The sequence below is a fragment of the Microtus pennsylvanicus genome, chromosome 16 (genome assembly GCF_037038515.1).
Source record: "Microtus pennsylvanicus isolate mMicPen1 chromosome 16, mMicPen1.hap1, whole genome shotgun sequence".
Taxonomy (NCBI): domain Eukaryota; kingdom Metazoa; phylum Chordata; class Mammalia; order Rodentia; family Cricetidae; genus Microtus; species Microtus pennsylvanicus.
In genome coordinates, this window is record NC_134594.1 from 23,219,691 (window position 1) to 23,247,432 (window position 27,742).

General features: G+C 38.7%; 1 protein-coding gene across 1 annotated transcript in view; it reads right to left on the minus strand.

Moving 5' to 3' along the window:
- Window positions 1-27,742, minus strand: part of Slc7a11 (solute carrier family 7 member 11) — a 73,882-nt gene that overhangs the window by 25,366 nt on the left and 20,774 nt on the right. The window contains exons 5-6 of the mRNA XM_075950591.1: window positions 27,539-27,638; window positions 20,898-20,942 (exon numbers count right to left, since the gene is read on the minus strand). Coding sequence (XP_075806706.1) covers window positions 20,898-20,942; window positions 27,539-27,638 — 145 coding nt within the window. The remainder of the gene's footprint in view (window positions 1-20,897; window positions 20,943-27,538; window positions 27,639-27,742) is intronic.

A 27,742-nucleotide genomic window follows, 5' to 3' on the forward strand; every position in this document is an offset into this window, starting at 1 on the left:
GCTTTAGATTAAATGCTGGCAATTAAATCATAGAATGAAATATCTTAATAGTAATAAAGTAAGTCCCACAGTGGTGGTTAGTTTTGTTATGACATGCACATAATATTTCTCTTAAAATTTCATTATTTTCATCATGCACTGACCCAAAGTACACTGAGGTCTCATCGAACCACTTTTTATAGTGGTGTTTCTGAAGTTCAGATATATGAACAAGTCACATAACTATACACGAGTTTGTGTTCCTCTTTCAAAACTACATTCTTCCTGAGAATGAGCCACCCAGAAGACAGCCCAGGCTTCCTCGTCTGTAGGAGGGAATGTGACTCATTCTTACTAACAGGATTTGGCTAGATGAGTGAGTTAGAAGCTAAGATGGCTACCACCCCTGCCCTAGCAGGGATCTGGTTTCTATGTTAGTCAATGCCCTATCACTGTAGAGAACTCCTCCAGAGAAACAGTATCTGAAGAGATGAGCCTCGTGTATGAGATATCAGTGTATGATGACCTGACCCTGCTGCCTGAGACAGTGGCAAGGACACACTACATGGCAGGAGTCTGTAACAGGATAAAACCTTTCCTCTCACGTCATGGCCAAACAGCAAAACTGAGGCAAAAGAAGGAAACAGGTTCACAAAATCTCCTTCAAAGGTAAACCTTCATTGACCCAAAGACTTCCCAGGAGCCTATGTGTAGCAGGTTTTTTTCCAGAAAAAGAGTTTGTCTTGAAGTGAATCTCCAGTAAGACTCTAAGGGGAGATGAAAATTCCATCCTTCAGGAAAGATCATTAAAACTCACAAAGAAAACAACTCGAAGCTTCAGGAAGTCCCTCCTTCTCCAAATATATTCAGTAAGGCCTGCTAGGAGACAAGAGACCAGCTGAGCTGCCGGAAAGAGACTCTTCGCCAACTGTTGGCTGCCTGCAAATTCTGCAGTGTGCTCCAGGTTCCCAGCTTTTGTGAAAACCCTGAATTAGAGTGGGCTTTTGGTGACACAGTTGTCTTGAGTCATTTTTGCTCCTGTAAGTAACCGCTCACCCATATTCTTAGAAGCAACCCCAGGGAGTTTATTGGCCATCAAGTTGCACTCTGGCACTATCCGTACTTTAGTCTCTTGTCAGCTCCCTACATCTGTTCACTTCTACCCGGCAATAGTGTCACACAATAAGGCCACACCTCTTAATGATTATACCACCTCCTAATATATACCACACTTGGACTAATTCTTTACTTCCTGGCCCTCAGTGGGAGGCATTTATCCTGAAAACTGAAGCAAAACTCTTTCCTGAAGAAGCCATACCATAGGAGGAACTCTGAATTGCAGAAGTAAAATAGACCAAAGCCTACCAGGGAACCAGACATACCCAAAATGGTGTAATATTTAAGAAGTAGCCTTTTGGTGGTTGAAAGCTATAGGCATTCTGCGGATTGACTGTTAGTTCAAGAAGAATTAACCTAACAACTAAAGAATAAAGGACTTCCTTTGTATGAATCGACTTCTTTATAGTTATAGATTTTAATTAGGGTTGATAAGACTGAAAACATGACTTCATTAAGCAGTATTATATACTATATTATTTATCTTACAAAAGATGAGCAATTGACATAAAATTTTTAAAGGCTTCAATGACAATGTCAAATCAAAATAGGTATTTGTCTGAAGCAACTAGAATAGAAAAAATGAATCATTATTCAAACTTCCCCAGAAACAGTAGACGCCTCTTATTATTTGCTATTTTGAAGCAATGCAATAATCTTGAACTCCTGAAAATTCCTACCAGTCTAACAAAGAGAAAAACACAATTACCCACTTTTCCCCCACCGATGAACATTAAATAAACTCCAATGATGAAAGCACGGTGGTGTGCACTGAGTCTACCCACTGTGGATGCTAAATGCAAACTGATGTCAAAGATCCTTCAAGCTGTAAAGGTACACTTAGTAGGAACTGCCAAAGTCTACACACATAGGCTGATTTCTAATTAGACAATGAGAAATGGTGCAGAGAGGCACGTAGCCACTCAAAATTTTGACAAACAAATTATTGCCAAAGTTGCCTCCAATATCTGATGTCAGATCATTTGAATGATACCTTTTTAAATTTCATATCTGGTGGTCAAGTAGACAACTGGTTTTCAAACTGGATCCCTAGGAATCGAATAGAAGGAAGGCAGTGGGCAAAATGATAGGGTACTCTTGAGTCACTTCAACCAGTTAAACCAGATTTTGTTGCTTTTATGTAGCAGAATCCTCCTTAAAGGAAAGATGCAATACAGAATTCTAAGGCAATTTTACAATCATGGCTCTAAAACGTTCTTTTATGCCTTAGTTAACATTTGGGGTTCAACTGTGGCTTTCTTAAGTACACCTTAAAAATAAAAACTACTTTAAAAAAGTGCCCATATATGAATAACTACATAATTTGTATATGACTGACCCTGTAAAGTTGAAAATAATTTTAATACTATAATAACTGAGGAAAATAGTAAATAAAGTTAATCTTAGCAAAAGAAAGTATAAAGTAGATTAAGAAGCCAATAGTTATGGTCTGACTTTAGTCAAAGTGACAAACCCCACGTTGCAGGGCACATGACAAAGCAGTTTAGGAAAAGGTGGGAAAGAAAAAAAAGAGAGTTGATGGGCTAAGCACCCCGCCAGTCTGGAGAGATAATATGTCATTGTCGAGAAAGTGAGGATAGAGACGCCTGGCTAGAACAGTTGACAGCTGCCTGAAAAGGTCACAGAGGCCCACAGAAAGGCAGCGCCTGGTCAAGCCCTCCCTTTCCTCTTCTCAAGCTGTCGAGCTATCAAGATTCATGTTCCCACAGGAAGTGGAATGCTGTGATCTCTTGCCTTTCAGCAAAAAGCAAAACCTTTGGAAACTACACTTTCGTGCATTCCTCTTATATTTACTTATATTTATCTTTTCTTAGACCACAGTTTCACAGGCAAACCTCTCTGAAGGGAAAATATTATCAAGGCAAGCACACTGTCTGCTGACTCAGTGACATGTGACCCACGGGAATCGGAGGGGGTGCATAAAAGTATTGATCCCTCATGTCCTTTCCCTTCCATAATTCCCTTTTTTCTTCTTTCTCCTGACTCAGAATTAAAACTTTCCATATATACAATCTCAGTGTAAAGAGTTTGTGGGAGGTTTAAATGTCACTCTGTGACTGACATTTATTCTAACTTGACGTCATGGAACCATTAGAAAGAAAGTCTCTACATTCCAGTCTGAGAGCTGGGCCTCACCCACATGTCCATCACTAGGAGAAATACAGGAGTATTGGATTGATAGGTCACTCTCTAGAATGTTCGTTTCTCCACAATTCTTGAAAAAAAGCATCCCAGAAAATTCCCTGAAGCAGTGAGGTTCTTGTTCGTAGGCCAGAGCACCAGAGAAGTTTTGCCTCTGTTTCTTCTGTCTCTCAGAAGACAGACCAGGCACCGACTTTACAATCTCCTCTGTCCTCTGAAGATGTGTTGCTGTCGTCTGCAGGAACACAGCACATCAGAGCACCTTCCATCATTACTATCTAAACGTGCCAGCCTGACTAAAAGAAGAACAATCATCACAGAAGATAATTTAGTGGATAAGTGAGTTATCCACCCTCGTGATTCCACACAGACTGTCTGTGATCAAACCAGACCTCCATGGACCGCACCACCACTCATGGGGGGGGGCTTCATAAGTCATTGCATTTTATTACTTTGACATTGTCAGAACTTAATTATGTCCATCATTATCATCCGAATTTCAGGAGAATATGCACAGAGATACTATAAAGACAGCTATAAAGACACAATTGTGTCTAGCAAGTTAACCAAGCTCATGGATATGACCAACACTTGCCAAATATCTTCTATTTGCTAATTATTATAAGTAGAGTAATTAAAATATAAAATGTACAGATATTCTCTCCTAGTGGAACCTAAACTTCAAAGAGAACCAGGGGACTATCTTTTAAGAGACTGCTCATTCCGGTTGGTCTTAGATCAAAGTGTCCCCCCTTAGAGAACCTTTTCCTCATTTTCTGAATTAGTCTCAGAACAGTGTTAATTCTAAGACTTTCTTTATGTGTTAACATGCAACAAATTTGGCAAAGTAAATTAGTGTTCCCTAAGTATTCAAAAGCACCCCGAGGATTTCCTCCAAGTCTCTAATGAAAACAACTCTGAAGAGAATTTTTAGGGATGTTTGACCCTTTCAAGTAAAATTGATTTTTTTTGCTTCTATATCTGTGTGTTTGGGAGTGTGTGTGGGTGTATATGTGTGTGTATGTGTGTACATGTGTGTAGAGACCAGAGGACAACCTTGGGTATAGTTTCACAGGTATCTTCCGCCTTTGTTTGATATGGAGTCTCTCATAGCCTGGAACTTCTCCGAGTAGCCAGCCAACTAACTGCCTGAGGTCTACTTGCCTCTCACCATCTACAAGAGCAGTTACTACCCTGTTTTTTTCATTTGGGGGTTTGGGGATTAAAAATGTTTGTTTAGTTGGTTGGTTGGATGGGTTGTTTTTGTTTGTTTGTTTGGTTGGTTGGTTGGTTGGTTGGATGGATGGATGGATGGATGGATGTCTTGTTTTATTTGTTTGTTTGGATAACCTGACTGATACAAACTAGAGTTATATGTGAAGGTGAACCTCAATTAAGAAACCATCTCTATTAAATTGCTTTTAGATAGACAAGCTTATGTACTGTGTAACAATCTTTGCACCCTGTAAATATGTATTGCTCTCATTATTAATAAAAAAAATGATTTGCCAATGGTTAGGCAGGATTGGGGGACAGAGTGCATGCTGGGAAGAAAAAGGGTGGAGTCAGAGGAATGGTCATCTGGCAGCTAGATGAAAAGAAAGCAGGACGTGCAGGGGAGGTAAAAGACATGAGCTTTGGGGCATCACATAGATTAATAGAAATGAGTTAATTTAAGTTGTAAGAGCTGAGTAATTTAAGTGATAAGCCTGAGCTATCAGCCAAGTCATTTATAATTAATAATAAGTCTCTGAATGGTTATTTGGGCAGCAACTGATAGAACAGAGCTGATCACTGTCCCGACAAAAAACTCCACCTACACCTGTGGGGCATTTTATTGACTGCTGAATGATGTGGGAGAGCCTAGACAGTTGTGGTTGGTTCTACCACTAGTCATGTAGCTTGGGGCTGTATAAGAAAGCAAGCTGAGCAAGCCATAAGGAACAAGCCAATAGGCGGCATTCCCATGGCCTCTGCTTCCATTCTTGAATTCCTGCTCTGACTTTCCTCAGTGATGGAGTGTGACCTGGGAGCTGTAAGATGAAATAAGCCCTTTCCTCTCCACGTTGCTTTTGGTCATATGTTCATCACAGCAATAGAAACCTAACAAGGACAGTCATTATGACCAACTCACACACCATGGGTTCTAGGAATGAAATTAAGTTCTCACATTTGGAAATCGAGTGCTTAAGGACTGAGCCATTTCTCCAACCCAACATATAACTTACCTTTGTGGCACTTCTAGTCACAAATGGAAAGAGCTTTTGGATTCTTTGGTTTCTGGTAATTTAAAAAAAAATTCTATGTATATAGGTGCCCCCACCCCCAATATATATCTGTGCACCGTGTGTCTGCAGTGCCTACGGAGGCCAGAAGAGGGTTTTGGATCGCCTGGGAACAGGAGTCACTAATGGTTTTGAGTCTCCCATGTAGGGAATAGAAATTTAACACAGGTTCTCTCTAAGAGTGACCAGTGCTCTTAACCATTTAAGTAATCTCTCCAGTTCTGGTCTCTGTTAAATTTTTTATGTACTTTCTTTCTAGCACATTTCATATAAGAAAAAAAATCTTATTAAAACAGGAAGAGATAGTTACCATTAGAGGCTAAAACTTAGATTTTTTTTAAATCAATTAAAGTAAAAACTAAGTTTTATGGTTGGAAGAAGACATAAAAGAGAGCAAATTTAGGTTACTTCAAACTACACCATTCCTTTAATTCATACACTTTCTTATATGACTTTCATAACTGTGTGAGAAGTCAGTGAAGCTACCAAAAGAAGATTCCAGAAAAGTACATGGAAGCACTGAGGGAGCTTTACTAGAGAAGGAAACATTCGTTCTACCAAAGTGTTGTGTGCATCCCAAACTATAAAATCTCTCAGAACACCTGATTTATGGACATGATAATGCTACACCTAGACAAAATCATTTTTAATAAAAAGGAGGAATCTCTTGGATTCATGCATCAGTCACACACAAACAATTCTCATTAAAACACAGACTGACCGGAAACCTAGGCTGGACCAGAAGAAGCACAAGGCTATGTCACATCACTGCAAGGCTTCCCATCAAACCAGTGCATGACTGGATACATATTGCAACCCTGCTTGTGTGTGTTTAATCTTGTGCTGATGTGTAATTTAAATATAACAAGTACCCCGGAACCTTCATGGGAAACAGGCTGGTGATGAAATAAGCCAATATTACCATAACCACTTTGTAAGAAAAGTAGTAAATATGTAAGAAAACCAGAAAAATATAATTTCCATATTTTTTGATAGATACATTCCTTCGAAAAAGAAGAAAGATGCCAAGAAGAAAAGTATGTGTTATTCCTTTTTAATGTAGAGTGGAATCTATGTAATTGTTTAGGAAATATGCTTATTATTTTTCCAACATATGATCAAAGATTTGTTCTCATGATTATAAACCCAAAGAGTTGAGATGTATTTATACATACATAACAAACTTAACTAATATTTAATCCTCAATGGGCAAAAAAATGTTGGCAATTTCAAATATCATAAGCAATATTTCTCCATGATACCATTGGTACTTCTGTTAATATTTTGGCATGTTGTCTTGTAAAAAGTATCCTGAAAATAGAAAACATTATTTTAAAAGTGTATAATAGTGTTTTCAGGGGGCTAAGAAGGCCAAAAAAAATATTAACGCCATCTACAGCTGCCTTCATTCATTAATTTTCTTTTAACCAGAGACAGCAAAAAGGAGCAAACTTAATAACTAAGCATGCCACATGGAGAAAGAAATGTATGGAGAGAATATCTGCCACACAAATTATACAGTGGGGGCATTATTATAAGAGATAATGCCTTCAAGATAACTTGAAAAGGCCATGGACTTTAAATTTCAAAGCACTCTTCATATTATTTCCATATATAGAAAAAGCTGAAAAGAAATTCCTCCATGCACACAGAAGTTGTACCCAATAAGAGCTTGTTTAGAGTAATAGAGTAATAATTGAAGCAGCTTTTTCCTCCAGAGTAGAAAGAGATTTAGAAATTTTTTAATAAGAAAATTATATAGTAATTGGCTGCTATATCAATAGAATGATAAATGAGGTGGAATAAATTACCTGAAAAGATCTAGTATAGAACATAAAATTTAATGTATATTATCATATCTTGACAATTGCCATAATTTATGAGCTTCATAAACTTAGGGGTATTATCACTTTATGTGTGTGTGTGTGTATGTGTGTGTATACTCTATATTTTCACCAAAAATAAAATGTGTGTGAAAGAGAGATTTAAATGTTCTATACAAAAAAAGACTATGACCACAAAAGCAATACACATAAATGAAAATGCTTATTAAATGCAGAAGTTCGGCAAGCTGGCCTCTCAAACAAACAAACAAACAAGAGTGACCTGGAGCGGGGGGTGGAAATGACAAAATGACTGCATCACGAGACTGTGTGCCCAGGCCCTAGACCCTCAGAGGAAGAACAGTGGAACCAACAACAGAAGGTAGTGATGCCCAGGGCTGGTAACAGGGGAGCAATAACTCTTCTTCAAAAGGCAACACAAACAGTGACCTTTCAATGCTCAGTGCATACTAAAAAGTAGACACAACCTGGTATTCAATCCTAAGGGAATAATTAGATATACGGACATACAGGCAGTCTATAAACTAGCATCATGGCATCAAGAAAAAATTGAAATGTTTTCAACATCCAACAAGAGAGAAACTAGAGATGTACTGTCCAGCATTAAAATCGTGATCACTGAGAATGAAGAATATTGAAACCAAATGGAATAGTGTGAGATGAAGGGCTGATCTGTAGCCACATCAGGAGAAGAAGCTGAGCATGAGACACAGCAGGGCTATGAGGTAAGGCTGGGAATGGGGCATTGATGAGGTAGACAATAAATAAGCAAAACATAAATAGCAGAATTTCCAAGATGTAAAGAAAAATACATATGTATCTTTAGCCCAAGCCAAACAATCCAGTACATATGAACACACACACACACACACACACACACACACACACACACACACACAGAGAGAGAGAGAGAGAGAGAGAGAGAGAGAGAGAGAGAGAGAGAGAGAGAGAGAGAGAGAGAGAGATAGGGAAACTAAGGACCAAAATTATTCAAGTGAGTACTACTTTGATTCATGAACTACTAGTGGCTATACATTTCTCTTTCATGATTTGTTGGAATTTTCTAATTTGGCCATCTGTTACTTTAAAGAGAAAGAGTGCATATTACCATATTGGAAATCCAATAAAAATCATTTCCATTGCTATTGAAAATGTTACTTTCACTCTTCTAGTCGAGTATAAAAAATATGGAAAATTGTTCATCTTCTGACTAAATGGATTATTAGATGCCAACTGCTATTTTTTGAGTTCCAACTACTTTAAAATGAGATAAATAATATGTGCTTATTAGGAGAATTCAGAAACAAGATGATAGGGGGATTTGGGTGTTTAAGAGTCTCTGTTCAGAAGGGCAGAGTGGACAGGAAATGTTTAGAGTCCTGAAAATTCCACCCATCTGTCTCTATAGAAATGGCAGTAATAAGAGCTTCATTTGACACCATGTTTAGAGAATAGGGAGTCTAGCTACTCTGCTTAGTCATAGATTTGTGTCATAAACCTGAGGGTTAGAAAGCACCTAGACACCCTGAGTGGAACTGGCTCCATGTGGACTCTCAGCTCAGCTTGTGGTTTAGTACAATAGAGGAAAGCCCCATGACTCAGAACATCCCTGAGTTCAGGGCATACGTGCTTTCTCCCAACACTGTCACTTGGTCATCTTCCCAATGACAGGGAACTGTATCAGGAGGATCAAGTAAATAAACACTTGCATACACTCCGGACAGGTTTAACCTTGCCTGCTTAAAGCCCTACACAGCTATAAAACACCGTCTCAGATCTCTGACCACTACTCACCATCAAGTTCATCATTGCTTTTCTCATTTTCAGACAGACAACAAAAGTTAACCATGTCTTCTGTATCAATTTCTCTGTTTCTTCCCCCAGTACAAAATACAGAAAGTGGGAGACTGATTGTTTGATGGTATCAATAACAGAAAAATTAAATACAGATGTTCAGAGATACCAAATATCTAAGAGCCAGTGTACATGTGAAGATACCAGAGATAAAAGCAGCTATTCCTTTATAATACTCTGAACTTCAGCCTCTCCTCTTCATAATATTTCCCTTTTAATTTTAGAATCTCATGATCTTTGCTGAACAACCTGGAATCGATTACTTACTTCTTCTAATCTAGAAACCACATTCATTTTCTGCTTGCAGAATAATTTTAGAAATCTGCATTTCACTGTTTTAAGGGCAGTTTTATTAAATGCCACACAGGACGTGTCTAATGGTGACATTTCCCTACCAGCTAATTTCAAGGCTAAAATCTTGCCATAGTCACATTATAGACCTGTGTGATTTATTTTCTCAAGTCAAATTTATCGTGGTTGAACCACGAGAAGAGGCTATTCCATAAACTAAGGCATGCAGGACCTGCCAATGGAAGATAATGCTAAGACATATAAAGGAAGATAAATAAGAATAGAACTGTTAGTACAGGGTGATAATATGAAAAAATTGAGACATTACTGTTTGTTCCAGGGAGAATGGCCATAGATTAACAGCAGAATCAGAAGTAAAATGGAATCATGAAAAACCAACAGAGCTGTCAGGGTTTGTGTATGCAGTGAGTCATTTCTTTCTTTCTTTTTCTTTGCCTTAGCTGGAAAGGCAGAACCTGGGACAGCTACAAAAGCCCAGTGATACACAGATATCACAAGCCTTAAAAAGCCACTTCACTTACAGCATCATGCATCCCAACATGCCCCCTTCATTTTGTAGAAGATACATCAGTTAAGTTTCAACTCTTCATATATGAATATGGTACAGTGTGACCTCTGCAAAATATGAAGGTATTTGATTATAGCATTCACAACTCATATATACCAAAGCTGAAAGCTGGTAGGCCCTTCCCATGGGTAGAACTATATACTCTATCTACTTCTATAAAGAGAAAATGAATATAAGAAAAAGAAAGAAAATACAACACTCCAGCAAAGAGCCAACAAACTCAAAAAGCCATAAGCCTATTATTTCCTTAAAAATCCAAGTACAAAAATATTTCTAGGATTTTTGTAAAAGAGCCTCCAAGTCAAATATTGCAAATGATTAACTGAAAATGAGATAAACTCTGCTTCCTAGAAAGTGGTGTTTCCAACAAGGGCGGCATTTACCTTGAGATAATGAGCAAATTGAACACTAAGTTAAGGCAAAGAAAAAGAAAGAAAGAAATGACTCACTGCATACACAAACCCTGACCTAGTAATTCCTGAAGGCTGCAGATAGCTAATAGCATCATGTTGTTAAGAAAAATAAATCTCAAGCCTGGTAGGTAGTGCACATCTTTAACCCTAGCATTTGGAAGGCAGAGGCAAGTGGATCTCTGTGAGTTTGAGGACAGCGAGGTTTACAAAGTGAGTTTCAGGACATCTTGTGCCATCTACACAGGGTACGCTAGAGTTAAAAGAACAGGAACAGTCAGCTACCAAGCATCCTCCCTAATAAACAAAATGGTGAGAAAGGACAAGGAACATAGATATCTAAGCCACAAAGCAAAGTATTGTCAGAAGCAGAAATGGTATCTCGGCTGGTATGGTGGCCCAGTGTCTATAATCCCAGTGCTGGGGAGGCTGAAGCAGCTACATTGCAAGATCAAAACCATCCTGGGGTACATGCTGAAACGTTACCCTCCCCAAAAGAAAACAAAAAAGGCTGAAACATCTAGAACCCTGGCCGTCTGATCCACATGGATCTCTGAACGCAGCACTGTGAAGTTCACTGTCCTGTAGTACCAATGGCCCACCAACCTGTCTCCTGTCCTGTGCTCACAGTACTTTTTTTCTTTGCCCATGCCCACCTTTTCCCTTGAATAGCAAAAGAATAAAACTCCTTAAAGGATTTTGTTTGAAATGCTTCTAGACTTTAACCTAAGATTCTTAGTTGATGGTAAAAGTCTTCTTTTCTCAAAGGATTTCAAAATTGAGTGTGGTGTGTGTGTGTGTGTGTGTGTGTGTGTGTGTGTGTGTGTGTGTGTGCGCTTGTGGTTATGGCCATCTGTGTGCGTATATTCAACTGTGTGCAGGTACCCATGAAAGGCAGAAGAGGGCAGAGGATACCTTGGAGCTGGAGATGTATGTGATTGTGATTCACTTGACATTCGTGCTAGGAACTGAACTTGAATCCTTTGAAACAGCAGCAAGTACTCTTAACCACTGAGCCATCTTTCCAGCCTTAGGGTTTTATCTATCTCACTGGATTGTGATACCTCCCTATTTCCAGTAACACAAGCCATCAGCATGACTATTGGCTTCTCTATATTCACTCATCTAAAAGTAGAACTAGAATATCATAGACCTCAAAGCAACTTAGATGTGAGCGTGTCCCATTTTCCCAACCATAATGTCTAAAGAATGTCACCAAACAAGAGTCCTTTCCATGTATATTTTGAACGTTTCCATGGCTAACCAAAGTCTCTTGCTTGGATACTTATAAATTTTCTTTACAAATGAACTATCTCCTGTTAGCTCATTTGCCCTTCCAGTGGCAGAGAGAATAGAAGGATGAAGCTTTCTCACTAAATAAAGAAGCATCCTCAGCCCTGCATTTGTGAAGAACACACAGGGACACTGTGCTGATTCATCTTGTTGACTAAGTAGATGATGGCTCTTTATTTTAGGGCAGAGATAGAGTGGAGACTATGTTGCTCTGCCACCTTCAATGTCACTCTGTCTCACATAGCAATGAGACAAGTATAAAACAATGATGCTGTTTTATTTCGATCGAACATGCAAAAGAAGGTTGAAGAATGTCCCATCACGGCAACTCCATTTAAACTCTGGTGTCACAGAAGAAAACCCTCAGGACTTGCCAATGAGTTAATATTTCTCAAGGACTAATTCCCATCGCCCCCAAAGACTTTCCTACCTGCCAGTCTCATTAGCTGCTAGATAAGGTCCCAAGGCCTCACGATGGAAAGCTAATGCTTACTGCAGCCCAACACCCATCCTCCTACGCAGAGTGTCTTACACATTATTCTCTGAAACCAGTCACTCTTCTATAGTCTTGTGCATGCCAGTCACTGCCTCAGACACCTCCATTTCTCTCTTCTGCTTTTCACTTCCTCTTCTTCAGCAAAGATGCCCACTTAATTAGCACCGATGGACAAGGATCACTTCTGCCTTTCTTCCCCCCACAGATTTGCAGTGTGTTAGAAAGACTCTGAGCTCTGGAGCTAGAAAAATGTAGATGACTGCCCTAGTCTTCTCACTGGCCAACTTCATGACCATAAGAATGCATGCCACTCCTTTGAGTTCCAGCTTTCTTCCCTGCACAGGTCACATACCAAGCTATGAAAAAAAAAAATTCATCTGAGTTCCAAACCCTGCAACCCATCTATGAGACAGATTAAAATGCTGTTTATGTATTTAATAAAGAACTAATTTTTAAGCTAGGTATGGTAGCACACACCTCTTATCCCTAATCTTGAAAGGTGGAGGCAGGAGTATTGCCCTGAATTCAAGACCAACCTGGGCTACCAAGAGAATGCAAGACCAGCCTGGAAGATTTAATGAAACCTGTATCAAAATTCATATATATATATACAAAACAAAATTTTTTATCTTTGAATTATATAAAAATTCATGACTTTAACTTGCATTCTCATGCAGTGTACTAGCTAGCTTCTTTATTGAAAAAAGTAAGAATAAAAATCTTTAAAATACATGGTGTAGGCCCCTCAGACCAAGACCTTATTTCACAGATTTCATAAAAGTATTTCTTGATAAAAGTCAATCTAAAAATAGGTAACTCTAGTCAAAATACAAGCAGTCCGCCCATTCTATCAGCATCATCAATCAAATGTGTGACAATAACTATCCAGGAATAAGCACAGCACATTTATTACAAAAGAAAAAGAATGTCTTCCAAGAAATTCCTTCTGACTCAGATGGGTGAGCCTGGTATCGCCATCCCCTCAGCCTTCTAACTATAATAAGTAGATGATTTACTGATAGCACAGACAACATTCCAAGCTGATTATTAGGTCATGTGAGCAGAAAAGGCACCCCCTGTTCATGAAACAATTATGTTAATCCTTTAATTTTTTCAGAGCTTATGCTTAAAAAGCATTCTAATCCTCTAAGAATATAGGTTTGGGTTGCGGCCGCTGTTTGTATACTACTTGTTGAGATCATTAACATTTTCAAATTTCACATATGTTTCTCCACAACCCTGAGAAAAGCAAAACAGAGGATTATTACTTCCATATTAAAGTGGCAAACAGAGGCTTGTCCAGCAATGTGAGGTGTGTATGAGGTCAAACAGCCCGTTCAGGCCAGACAGGGCTTGAATTTTGATTGTCTGAACCAGCACTATTTACAATGACTCTATAGCAAATATAGTTCATAAAAGTGAAGGAATTCCTCTTCCCCACTGGAAAGTCTTAACTTCCTTTGGTTTCTTTCAAGTTTATCCCGGGATTAGGTTATAATTGTGCCCGTACAAACACAAGGTCGTTTCTTTTCCTGAGTAGAATGATAAATGGAGTCAGTGTTTGAACAACTGGAAGAAATTATCAAAATAGTTTTGAGGCATGGTGTGTGTGTATGGACATAATGACTTTCTTATGTCATGACCTGGAGATGCAATGACATATCTGGCCTCTGCCCATAAAGAATCACATGAAAGGTTGTTCTATTCTAGTGAGACTCTTAAGCAGAAGTGGGCCAACGTGATCGTCTAAGCAGCAACAGACCATAGGCTGGAGCTTACAGTTCTAAGAAGTTCTTCATGGATTACAACCCAGACCGTAAAACATATTTCTGAAACACAGTTTGGGCACAGTTGCTTGACTTTCAAATGCAGCCATAACAAAGAGTGGAGGTAGAAAATCTGTATAGATGAGAACATGGATGAGGGGGGGTTGTGAACATGTGACCTCAAAAATGGGAGACACGCTAATGGCTGACTTGGTACTTCCAAATATGGAGGGAATGTCCATGTAGACAGTAGATGAAAACCAGAGTGGATGGGTGACTGGCACTATAGTTTGAGTGTCTAGATTCCAGAGACTCTGGCTGCAGAACCCCAAGAGTGAGATATTTTGTTCCTCTCTTGGGTAATAGCTACTGCAGTCAAGACATCAACAACCACTCTACTTATATCGTTCAAACAATAATTTATCCAAACTAGAAACGGTTCTAAGTTATAAAGTGGCTGGTCAGTGCACACACACACACACACACGTAAAACAAAAAGGCATGAGTGTGGTGGGCCCAGAGCGTTACCACTGCACTCCCTAAACAGGGACAGATGGGTCTCTGTGACTTCACAGCCATCCTGGGGTACATAATGAGCGCCCCACTCCTACAGCTACATAGTGAGACTCCCCAACTCTAACAATAGCAGATATTATTAAGGTAGACTGATTCAAAGACAGCTCGTTTTGCTATGCCTGTCAGTCACTCTATCCACTCTACCAGCTGTGCTCTCTGATTTCCTCCTATAAAAGAAACAAAAATTGGGTAAAGATAAATTAACCACTGTTATTGATCCTAAAACATGACTTTTTTTTCTCTTCTGGATGTCAAATATAAACTTCAATGAGATTAAAAATAGAACTCAGAAATGACTGAACTGAAAGGAAGTGAGAACATTCAAAAGCATTCCCCTTCAAAACTCTGCTTTTTGATGTGGTTGGAATCCAAAAAAAAAAGGACTGGGCCTCCCACAAAGTTCTTGAAGGATTAATATCTGTTCTTTGATTATGTCATGAAAAAAATATAATAATATAATCCTATAATTTCTGCACCACTTGTTTGATGCTTAAGCCTTATATGAACAAAGGGTCTTGGAGCCCAATGAAATTTTTATGCATATGTGAAGCTGAGAAATGCAGGTTTTAATCCCAAGGTACATCAACCCCATGCTCCACTGGGAGAGGCTTCAGAGTTAGCAACAGCTAATGAAGGTACAGCCATCTCTTCTTCCAATGTGGTCACACGCTGACCTCTCTCTGCCTCAGTGGCCCCAGTGATGGCATTATCTTTCTATTGTGAAACACATTGGAACTAGAGCTACCAAATTTTGTATTTATTCCCAGAGAAGCACAATATGGAAATATTTTAATTTAGGTAATAGTTATTTCGAAACTGAAGGACAGCATTCTCCTTATTTAAGATAAATCTAATGATGCATATTGATATTAAAAGAGAAAAAATTTCATTTTTCCAAAGGAATGACCTTTTTGGACCTGAATGTAAATTCAGATTTACAATTTGTATTACTTTTTAGGCTCATTACAATTTAAATTTTCTTGTATTTACTATTTATGAGAACTGTAGCGTTGGGATAATTACCATCCGTTTAAAAGTAGTAAACAAAGGTTCAAAAGTAATTTGCTTTATTATGGGGTTGAATCCTTAAAATCCTCTATTCAGAAATTCAGTTTTTAAGAGATTCACTTGGAAAATATGTTTGTAAGTTAAATTGGTGTAATAAATGTTTTTCTATAAATTTATATTAAATGAGTCAGTTTTCTATAAAAACACTTTAGAAACCCAAAGAACACCAAACATGAGGATATATAATAAAATTTGAATATATTATAGGATTATAAAATTACAATATTTTGAATAAACAATTTCACAAACATTACCATAGCACACACACAGAGAAAACACACTGCTATTTTCTAATGAGTTGTAATCTTCTACTTGAGCACATGAAGAGGAAGACTTAGTTCATATAAGGCTGGATCCTAAAAGTGCCAAAATAAAAGATAAAAAGAACTCCAATTTTATGTTCAGATTTTTCTCATGCAATTTATACAAAACATTAAAAAATTTTTTTTGCTTTCTTGCTTGTTTTGCTTTGTTAACTTAATTCAAATTAGTGGTTTTATACACCTTGAACTTACAGGTCATATAAAACATTATAATAAGAAATAAAGCAGTCGGTAAGAAATTAAATGCCTATCTTAAAATTTTAAGAGTGTAACATCTGAACCAATTACAAACATCAAGATTGTTTGGGGGACCACTGTGGGCCAATCAAAGGGATTATTCTGCATCACTGATCTCAGACTACTTTTTCCAAAGCAAGTTGCTCTTCTAAGTTATCATTGGTACAAGAAGTGATGACTTTGAGGTACCAATTAATATAAATTGGGAGCGGGAGAGATATTAATTAAATGTGACACTCTGATTATTTAAACCTTCTATTTAAGTTGATCATTCAGAGCACGGTGATGGCTTGTTCTTCAAAAATGATGGATGGTATCAAGCTTTAGTGACTGCCTCTATATCTGTGCTTTCCAATACTTCAGAAGAGAGGGATAAATGATGTGAGAAGAACACGAGAACACGTCTAATAGACAGACTGAGTAATCTCAGACCCCCAAGGTCAAAGCAAAGCAATCCATTTCTTAGCTTTCATCAACACAAGACATGATTTATCAATCGATGAACAGGATTTCAAACATTATACATCTAAATGATCTGTTCTTTGTACTGTGTAACTTTTTGAACAATGATAGATTGTGTGATATATTCCCTACAAAAGTAATGTCATGAGGCAAAACTCATTATATTCCCCAAAACACATTTAAAAAACAAAAAGCGAATATGTCATCTGTCATTATTATTCCACATACCATATGGGGAGATCATATTTCCAAACTAGATTCCTTGGGGTTCTATGCCCTTCATAGTCCAAACATTACACATTAATGTCCTTGAAAATAGTATTCTTATTCTAATACATTTATTATGTGGAGTTGGTCAACAAGTTACAAATAATTATAAAAGATAGTATAATTATAAAAGTATAAAAGATAGTATCACCTCCTGATATTTCTGGTTTTGTTATAAAATTTAATGGAGTTTGAGAGATGGCTCAGTTGGTCAAGTACCTGCCACTCAAGCCTGAGGATCTGAGTCAGATCCCAGCATCTGTGTAGAATTCAGGTGTGGTGCTGCTGATGACAAGTCACTGAGACAAATGTGCCCCTGAAACTCACCAGCTAGTCAGGCTAGCCAACCTGAGCCCCAGGTTCAGTGAGAGACTCTGTCTCAGAAAAATGAGGAGACGAGGGATTAGGGAAGACGTTCAGTAGGGAGGGACCTCTGGTGTCCATGGGCATGCATACACTCATCTGCACATGCCCCCGCACTGATCTTTATACAAGAAAAAGTGCTATGAGAACATTTCTGAACCGTAACATAATGTAAATGTAAGGATAAATACTATTGTCAAGCTGTTCTCTCCCTCATTACAGCACCTAAGGACTGTTCTATGAGGCATGCCTAGGAGAGCTCAGAAATGAGCTCACAGTGTCATGTCAGGTATCTGGGAGATGTCTCAAAATGAGATTACGTGAGAAGACTAGTCAGTGACATCATGCAGCTTCACTCTGCATTGTACCTCCCTAGAATCGCATTGCTTGTTTTCACTGACTTAGCTTAGTTACTGCCTTTTCCCCACTAGTTTGTGGAAGATCTGATTGCTCACACGGAGGAGGTAGTAAAAGGGCTATACCCTTGGCTGATGATTCATTGCACCAGCTGCCAGCAAGTTGCATGTCTCGGCACACCTGGACACATGCACCGGTGACTGATTAGGAAACACATTTATCTTGGCACATCGCAAAGGAGACGCAACTGTAATTACTCTCCCTTGTAATGAAAGGCATTCTGGAACCTGTGTCCACCTCCCAAATAATAGAAAGTACTCTTTTGGACCAGATCCATATAATTGTGCCATCTGCTCTTGATACTTGGCTCTAAATATTTCCCAAATCATCCCGGTATGCTAAAAATAAAATGCAGTTTGAAAAGGCTTATTCTAACTATTAAAATGGTCACACGAAGTCATTTTAAAACTGAACACTAATGAAAATGATCAAAACTCTGAGTTTCTTTGGCTGATAAATACAGAACATTTCATTAACCTTCGCTGTGTAGTTGGAAAATTTTATGGATTTATTGTTTTGTTTTGTTTTTAATTTAAAGAAAATGACTATTCTGGCTAAGTTTTTCAGAGTCCCCTGGTTGAGAACTGACTTAACTAGGTATCCTGTGCAAAAGAAGAAAAAGTAATCAAAGCTTTTGTTCTTCAACTTGTCTCATTATTATGACCCCAAAATTCTGGAGACTCTTAACCTGGGGTGTAGGATGTGTTGCTTTCATTGGTTGAATAAAGAGACTGTCTTGGCCTTTTGATAGGGCAGAAACTTAGGTAGGCAGGAAAGATAGAACTGGATGCTGGGAAGAAGAGGGAGCCGCCTGCCATGAAGCTGCCAAGTCAGACATGCTGAATCTTTCCCGGTAAGCCACGACCTCGTGGTGACATACAGATTATTAGAAATGGGTTGAATCAAGATGTGAGAGTTAGCCAAGAAGAGGCTAGATATAATGGGCCAAGCAGTGATTTAATTAATACAATTTCTGTGTAATTATTTCAGGGGCTAAGCTACCTGGGCTGTGGGACACGGCCCACTCCTCCTTCATACTACAAACCTGTACTGAGAAATCCCCTATATTAAGACCTTAAAGTGAGATGCTATATTAGGAGACTAGAGAGATTTCATAGCAGTTAAAAGTCTGTATCCGTATCTGAAACTGAGAGATGAAATAGTTGAGGAAGAGGGCTATGCGTCAGAAACACATAACAGCAGTATGAAGTACTTAAAGACAGATAACGATACATACACATATAATAGCAACAAGTACCTAGCAAACACATCTGTCTAAATTGTCAAATAACTACACGTAGAACATGAACTGTGTCCATAACACTGATACTGGGATCTAGAACATGTCTACAAACCATAACTTGCTTGCTATTTTTTCATAATAAATATTCTCTTACATTAGATTTAGCAATCAATCTCTTTAAAATGTTTTAGCTTTAAATGCCGTACTAAGTCCGAGTTCTTTGTTTCACATAATCAGAATTCAATAAATACTGCTCATAAACTCTAATACAAGCTGTCCTTTCTCTGGGTTGCAACATACGCACTAACAAGCCCGCAAAACTAAAAGGACAGGCCCGTCCACCTATTAATCTCTATAATCCGTTTGCTTATAGTCACAAGGTAGCTTGCTTATCATCTCCAAGAAATGTAAGAACTTCCTCCTGGTAAATATTTACTCTACTTTTAATTTCAGTGACAAATGAAAGTAGTCTTATAAATTGACCATATTTCTTAATGAACTGGTCTTTTTCATGCTGCAATTACATATTGGTTTACACAGCAGTTGAATCGCATACTATGAGGCATCATGTTAACTTCCATTGTGGGCCTGTGTGTTCTAAACTCTGATATTTCTGATACTCTGCCAAGTGCAACCAGCAAATCATCTCCCAAGACACCTGGGGTTATAATTTGATTTCATTCTACTTTGAACGGTCAACCCGTAGGCAAACTCTCTGATTCCAACCTGTTCCACAATGGTATACTTTCTTACCACTATACTTCTGCTTTTTCCAACAGGCCAGAGTGTGCTCCCTCGCTTTCTCTCTCGTTCTCTCTCGCGCTCGCTCTCTCTCTCCCCCTCTCTCCCACCTTCCTTCTCTCTGTAACTGTCTGTCCCTCTCTCCTCTTTCTCTCTTCTTCTCTCCTCCCCCCCCCAACTCTGTTTACCTAGGGACATTTACTTGAGACTCTTGATGAGCAACGTGTCCTAGAATGAAGCTAAGAACATCTCATTTTCTCTTTGCTAGCTAACACTCTGCTGTGGTGTCAGTCACACCATCACACTTCTGTGTCCACGCTTCCATTCATGGAGAACACAGTAAAATGCTTGACGATAAGCCTCATTCATCTGAAGGAGGCGCTTAGTACAATGATTAGTAGATAGCCTATGCTGAATAAAAGCAAGATGAGTTAAATATCATTAAATTATATATTCTTTAAATTTTCCTTCTTTAATTCAGATATATATTTTTTTCTATACAACGCCCAATGTTTATTCACCAATCATGAAAATAATTTTGCAGTCTATTTTGACATATTGTTTGATTAACAGCAAATCATCTATCATTTTTTAAGGATGAAAAGGTAAAAAGTGAATAAATGAAATCACTGAGCTCCCAGTTTTACAAGTTCCTAGACTATCTTTCAGTTACTTCACAAAGTTTCCATTCATCGTGTTATTCTCTCTAATTACATGGATATTTTTAAGGAACATGTAGAAGTAATCAGCTCTTTTAATTCAAATTATACTTATAAAGAGCTCACATTAAATTATATGTATATGTTTACATAAAATAGGTTTTTTAAAAAATGCCTTTATTCTTTGCTACCTTCAGATTATTAGGCAATTTAGCATTGAATATTGTATACGATCATATATAATGTATTTATTATATTAATATTGATATATAATATGTATTTGTGGGAGGATAATTTATTGTGAAAATTTAGGTCAGTTTATCTAAAAGAACAATGACAGCAACAACGGTGAAATTAACCAATCCACACTGGGTTTCCTCCTCAAGCCTATGACTCAATTAGAAAACTCAAATTTTATTTCTAACAAAAGTCTTATAGTAAATGAAGTAACTTACTTTTCAGGATTTTCGACTTCTTCAGTAATAAAGTTGAGGTAAAACCTGCATTAAAAGTAAAGAAATAACTATTAGTACATTTTACCACCATAATCCAAAGATTCACATGTTAAACTTTTAAAAATCAAACCAAGAATCATGAAAATTACATAGAAATGTATGCAGAAAGAGGCAAATACAAAACCAGTCAGTACCCCTATAGAACACTTTCTATAATATAAATCATGGAAGAGGCATTAAAACGTGTAAGACATAATGGTGATGACAGGGGAAAGGCCACGCTTCACAGGATGGCTCAGAACAGCCTGACACAATGTCAGGAAAGGGCACCAGAGCTAGAAGAGCAGGGCCAGTCGTGAACTAAGGTTGAGGAGGAAGCATTTCCGGAGGAAGTTCCTCCCAAGCTGAACCTTCAAGAATGCACATCATTTACTCTACTGAAGTGTTATGAGGCCATTCCAGGCCAAGGTTGACCCGAAGTATGGAGTATACCATAATGACTATGCAAAGGGGAAGGAGGAATGCTATCGTATTCAGTCATACAAGTATGTAAGAAAGCCTGGGGGGACAAATTAAGGATTAGGTGGCCTGTGCTTCCTGTAAATCTAAATTTAGAGTTAGAAACAAGAGGGTCCAAATTATACGAGAGTAGACTTGTAGGGAACTGCTATTGACTTCCTACACAGAGCACAGCATACAAGTTAAGGACCAAAATTTCTAGAAATGATGGTGTATTATACGCCTCAAATTTTCTAGAAGAGAAAATTCCAAATATTCTACCACAGAAAATTAAAAACTATATTTTGTAATTGAAATGTTAATTATTTGATTAATTATTTCATGTTCCATTCCTAAACCATAACCTAATTTCTTTGTACCTCAGAACTGCATACTACTTGCCAATTTATAATTCTAAATTAACATAAGATTAAACCTTCCATTCATACTTCTTCCTTTAGAGCCACTGCCAGTGTTTGCCCTATATAACTAGATTCATAAGCCTATAGAGGGAGGTCAGTCTCCGGTCTGTTCAGGTAGTTAATTGTAGATACATTGTTACTTACTACACTGTCCATCAAGAAAAAAACAAGCAGAGAATTTTGAACACTTCTCAGGTCCATGGTACTTTTCTGGGAAGTACGTGTGAAAAGAAACATTTTAGGCACAAAATATTTTGCTTTCATTGTCAATGGGATCTCAAACTCTTACCCTAATGCCGGGGCCTGAGAAATTCTGACTGCTTTTTTCTCTGTGAGTTTCTACCAGCCCACACAGATGTAGCCAATGCTGTCCATCCTTGATTTCATTTCCCAACTAAAAGGGACTGCTGGAGGTCCTTTAAGCCCTACTGAATTCTTCCTAAGCTTCCTAAAAACAACATTGAAGGAAGCTAAGAATCCTCATGAGAACATTTGAACGAAACAACAGAAACTTGCTATATCTGCTTTCCATAAACTCAGAGAACTCTTACAGAATAAAAGTCATGCATTCTATGGTCATTAGCTGATGTGGGATTCCCCTCTGTATGCTGTGAATACCATCGGTTAATAAAGGAACTCTCCTGGGCCTCTGCAGAGAATAAAGGTAGGTGGGGGAAACTAAAGTGGATGCTGGGAGAAAGGAGGAGGAGTTAGGGAGATGTCATGTAGCCCTGCAGGAAATAGATGCCTGAACTTTACCCTTTAAGTGGCAATACACAGATTAATAGAAATGGGTTAAATTAATATGTAAATGTTAGCCAATAAGAACCTAGAGCTAATGGGCCAAGCAGTGATTTAAATAATATAGTTTCTGTGTGGTTATTTTAGGTCTGAGCTGCCAAGCAGCCTCTCCCACAACAACACTTAGATGCTAAAATAGCCTCTTACATGACTCATGGGATTACAGGTCTGAAAGTCAAATTCCCTTCTCTCTAAAAACACCCAGAATATTAACCCATCGCCTGCCACATGCTTAAAGCACCTCGCAGAGTACAAGAAAGGTGAGGAAGTGGGTTTTGTCCCACACTTGCAACAATCCTATCTGAATTCACTAGTCAGTTGAGGTTCAAGAACAGGATGGCTACAGAGGTAATGACAGCTTCAACAAATCAGTATTAGAAATACATTGACTGAAGGGAAGGTAGCAATAAGGGTGATATAAAAGGGCACATATACACACATATAAAACTAATGATACTTTTTAACAACTAGAAAGTTAAATTTCTAGGAACAGCAGAGTGCACGTATAGCAGAATGCATGCAACATTGTTAGTATAGGGAAAGTGACAGTCAGTGAGATCCTTACTATGTGCACACTCCATCTTTCCCCATGTAATGCAAAACTGGCTGGAAGAATTATAAGTGTGGATGAGCTACTATTTCTGCATTGAGTGTAGCAGAGATAGTTCTGTGGAATGTGCTGTTTGAGACGGATTTGACAAGTGCATTATAAGCCTGAGGCAACAGGAAGTAGGGGAAACAAATGCAAATCAATAAGCAAATATATAAATAACACCCAAAACTGAACAAATCACATGAATTAAGGAATAGAGCCAGGTTTTGCATGTCAGAGATAGCCAGTTGTTTATTAATAGTTGATCAACTGTTTTTTTCCCCCCCGCAATAACCTTAAGAAAAGAAGGGAACTATTTGTGAAAAAGAATGTGACTTCAAATATTTTTCCATGACTCTAGGGAACAGAGAAAAGGAAAGTGGTTGGGTGTAGCATGTAGGGAAGAGGAGGACGGCAGATCACTTGAGTGCAGGGGTCCACGCACTGGGGGACGTATACCTTGACATCTGTCTGCTCACAGTATGGACCACAGTAGTCCGTTTCCCCTGGTTTATATCTCAAGGCCCTGGAGAATACTTACAAAGTCTATTGTCCCGGGTTTTCTAGGACTGGGACAAACTACACTGTTGACCCTGCACTGCAGCACCCAGCCTTGTACATGAGTCTTTAAGGAAGCAGATTCTCGAGATGAGATCTGATACAAAGGTATACAATAACCGTGCCTTGTGCTTCGGGGAGACTAAATCCATTGAGGATCTGATTAAAGAAAGCAACAAAAGACACTGAAAACCAATTTTCTATCACACGGTGAAAAGAGAGGAGAAAAATCTCACCACGCTGGGCTTAGCTTTGGACCCAGATACAGGAATGAAATTGGTTGACTTCCCCAAGGCCACAGGCGGACTGGCAGATGTATTTCTCTGAATACGGACATTGGCAATAATGGGAAAGTTGTTCTGACCCGACTCCGTGACCTGACTGAGTTAATGATTTCTTTTCCCCTAATCATGTTTCAGTGACGGGATTTTTTATCATTCTGGATAGGTTTTGTGCTCCTTAGATCCAACTTTACTCCGCTCATGGTCCCCAAGGGTTGGTGGTATCTTTTTCCTATTCAGCCTAACAGCTGGAGGTGACTGCTCTTCGAGCAAGGTATCCAGGACAACAGAGGGTTAGCATGCTGCCCATCCAAATAGGTAGCAGCCTGACTTGCAACTCCTGACTATAACTGCTTTGCTTCTGTCTCACTACAAAGCCTCCACATTTGGTTTCTCTCTCTCTCTCTCTCTCTCTCTCTCTCTCTCTCTCTCTCTCTCTCTCTCTCTCTCCTTAGTCAAATACTGTTCTACAGCAATGCAGGGAGTGGTAGCCATTTGCAGTCCTAATTGATAAGTGTGCAAACCAGTTTTGCAATCATATGTCAAAAGATGGGAGAAATTCACTGGTCAGCGGTGGTGCACACCTTTAATCCCAGCACTAGGGGAGGCAGAGGCAAGCAGATCTCTGTGAGTTTGAGGCCAGCCTGGTCTACAGAGTGAGTCCTAGGACAGCCAAGCCTAGCAACACTGAGAAACCCTGTATAGAAAAACCAAAATAAATAAATATTATGTAGAAATTCTGATAGCAAAGATTGTTCTTACAATGCTCCTGTCTTTGAGACCCATTTCAGACCCCACTTTGATCCATTTACATGGAAATAACATCTGTACCTCTGGAGTGCCAAACCCACAGACTCTTTCTTTTTCCACTTCTGTTTTCTGAGACTGAGGGCCATAGATTAATAACCAGGTCATTCCCCCTCTTCACAAAGCACCATTAAACCATTACAACAACCTATAAAGCTAAATCGTTCCCTGTCATCCTCTGGCTAAGCCACTTGGATCACATAACCTCTCATTTACAATTGTAGACTTACTTTCCAATACTGTGACTGAACCCTCAAGAACACACGCACACACACACAATTGATGGTTCTTGGCTCTTCAAGCTTGGGTGAAGGCACAAGAATTATTCAGGGGGGACAAAGTATAAGTCAAATTTCCTGTAAACCCCCATCATAGGTGAAAACAGTGGCGCTTTGGACTTGGCATCAGTAAAATACAATATTAATAAGATAAGTCAAGATGAAAATACTCTTTTTTTTTTCCAGAGAAAAATCAACAGCCCCTCAAAAACCTCAGAAGTGGAGAAAATTGGCGGTACATGAAGCAGGTGACCTGAATATTCAGTGCCGGGTGGTGGTGGAGTGAGGGTAAAAATGTTTTAATATTCCGTGGGAACAGATGCATGGTGTTCACAGGCAAAAGAAACTCCATTCAACAGAATTAATCAAATCTGCCTTGTGAAGATCACCACATCCCACATTCTTGACAGAGTACAACAGGCTCCCAGCACCCAGCTGGAGCTGAAAGCTCTTGTTCCCTCCCCTACTTTGCTCTGGGGCTCCCAGGGACCCTCGCTGTGGCTTGGCTGCTGCCCCAGGGCATGGAGCCCTGAACCAGGCTCAAAAGACATAGAAGAGTTGATTTTGCTTCTAACACTGTGATCACACTCGGTTCTTTTCTCTGCTTAGCACCACATTGTGCTTTGAACAAAAGTGAAAAGACTTCAAAACCACTGGGATTCAAAACTAAAGCGTGCACACAATGGCGGCAAAAAATCTTCTTCGGGTATACAAATAGTTTACACTGATCTTCTTATGCTATAACCTAACAACCTTCAAACACATTTCACTTCAAAGCTATGCTAAACCTATGTAGCTATACTCTGCTGATTGGCTTCTAATGCCATATTTTCACAATTTCTGAGATTAATAGAGTACATATGCTATTTATTTTGGAATGCATTTGTATATTCCCTAAAAGGTAAGATACAAAAACAAAAATAATAAAAAAAAGGAGGCAGAAAGAAGAGAAAATTGTATTCATGTTAGATACATATTTACATAATTTTTGAGATAGCAAAGTTTCCTTTTGGTATGCTTAGGTTCAGAGAGTGTTATCACATTAACTACCTGTTTTATAAATATGGAAAAAAAGAACTATTACAATTATTTACTCCAAAACTATGAAAATTAATCTTCCTGCAATGATTCTAGTGTTTTGACAATATTGTTGTACCTAATGGGGTTTCTGGAAATAGTCATTTTAACTAAAGCTTTCAAGGTCAATAAAATTTAGTCGCAGGAGGTTCCTTTTGGATATTTGGTCACTGTGACTCATGGAACTCAACAGAACACTGCTGCCCCAGGGTGGGGGAATCACAGCAGACAGGCGTGAAGGATGTAAGCACATCCATGGCATCATGCTGCCAAGAGTCTCTGCTTCCTGTTTGTGTTTTCAGCTACTGGAAACATTGTAATGAAATGTGTCTGGGCCCTTGAATATGCCACATATTTGACCAGCTGACTTCATTATTGTGATTTCTCCTTCCCTGTCTTTATCATCCGAACCATTTTGATCTTCTGAGACCATCTCATCTCTACATCTGAATTGTTTCTTCCTTGTGATAGGGTAGACAAAAAAAAATCATTAACTGCTGTCTATAAATATCCTTGGTGCGCTTGCACCAAAGCCTTTTGACAGGGCAGGTACTAACCCTGAGTTCCCATGGCACTATCTCGTCCTCACGGATGAATAATTAGAAGTAATGCATACTGGCTGCTAAAACCCAGCATCTGTTTGTTCGTTTTTCTGCCACTGAACTAAATCTAATAGCAACCTTGACTGTCTGGGGTCTCATAAAATGACACCGTAAGTTAAAGGCTTTGCCACACTGAAGGAAATTGGAAGGACTGCTGAAGAAGAATCTCTTTCTAGTATCCTCCCACCTTTTCTTCATGCTTCTTTCTTCCCTCCCAGAGTAAGCTGCAGAAGCTAGAATCTGTGTTCCCTAAATGCTCATAGAAACTAGAAACCTCTCTCCGCAAAGCCAACGGTAAAACCTAGAACTACATCTCTCGCTTGCTCCTGACTTTCCGCAGAAAGCAGCTGCACAGTTCTCTGCTCCACCTTGTCTCATAATACATCCTAAGAGTCTTGGTTGAGAGAGGAAATGTTATACAAAGAAGTCAAGGAGAATCTAAACAAACACGCCTCACTCTCCCTCCAGTTTGTTGCCATTGCATAAAAAAAAATATTTTTCCTGACCTTTTAGGTCTTCACTTGTGAGAATCCCATGTTATTTGAAACTTTGACTAAATCATCACTGTGCACATGATATAATGAAAACCTAGCTGGGAGGAAATGTCTGAGGGTTTCATCACTCGTCACTGGGGTCAAAGCTGACACTCCTATGATAACAGACAGATTAACAAGAGAAAAGACAAGTGAAATAACTTAATAAAGTATCTGGAGATATCAACTTACCAACCAGCATATGCATACATCCCATAATAAAAAGCCAAGGGCAACCCCATCAGATTTGTATCTCTTCCTGAAAATGCATTTTCAAAGTGCTGTGTGTGCCCTGGAATTAGAATACAAGGATTTTTAGAGCTTTGCAAAGAATTGGTTATTATTTATTACAACTCTATACACAGTTGGGAGATGAACTACCCTGTTCTCACTCTC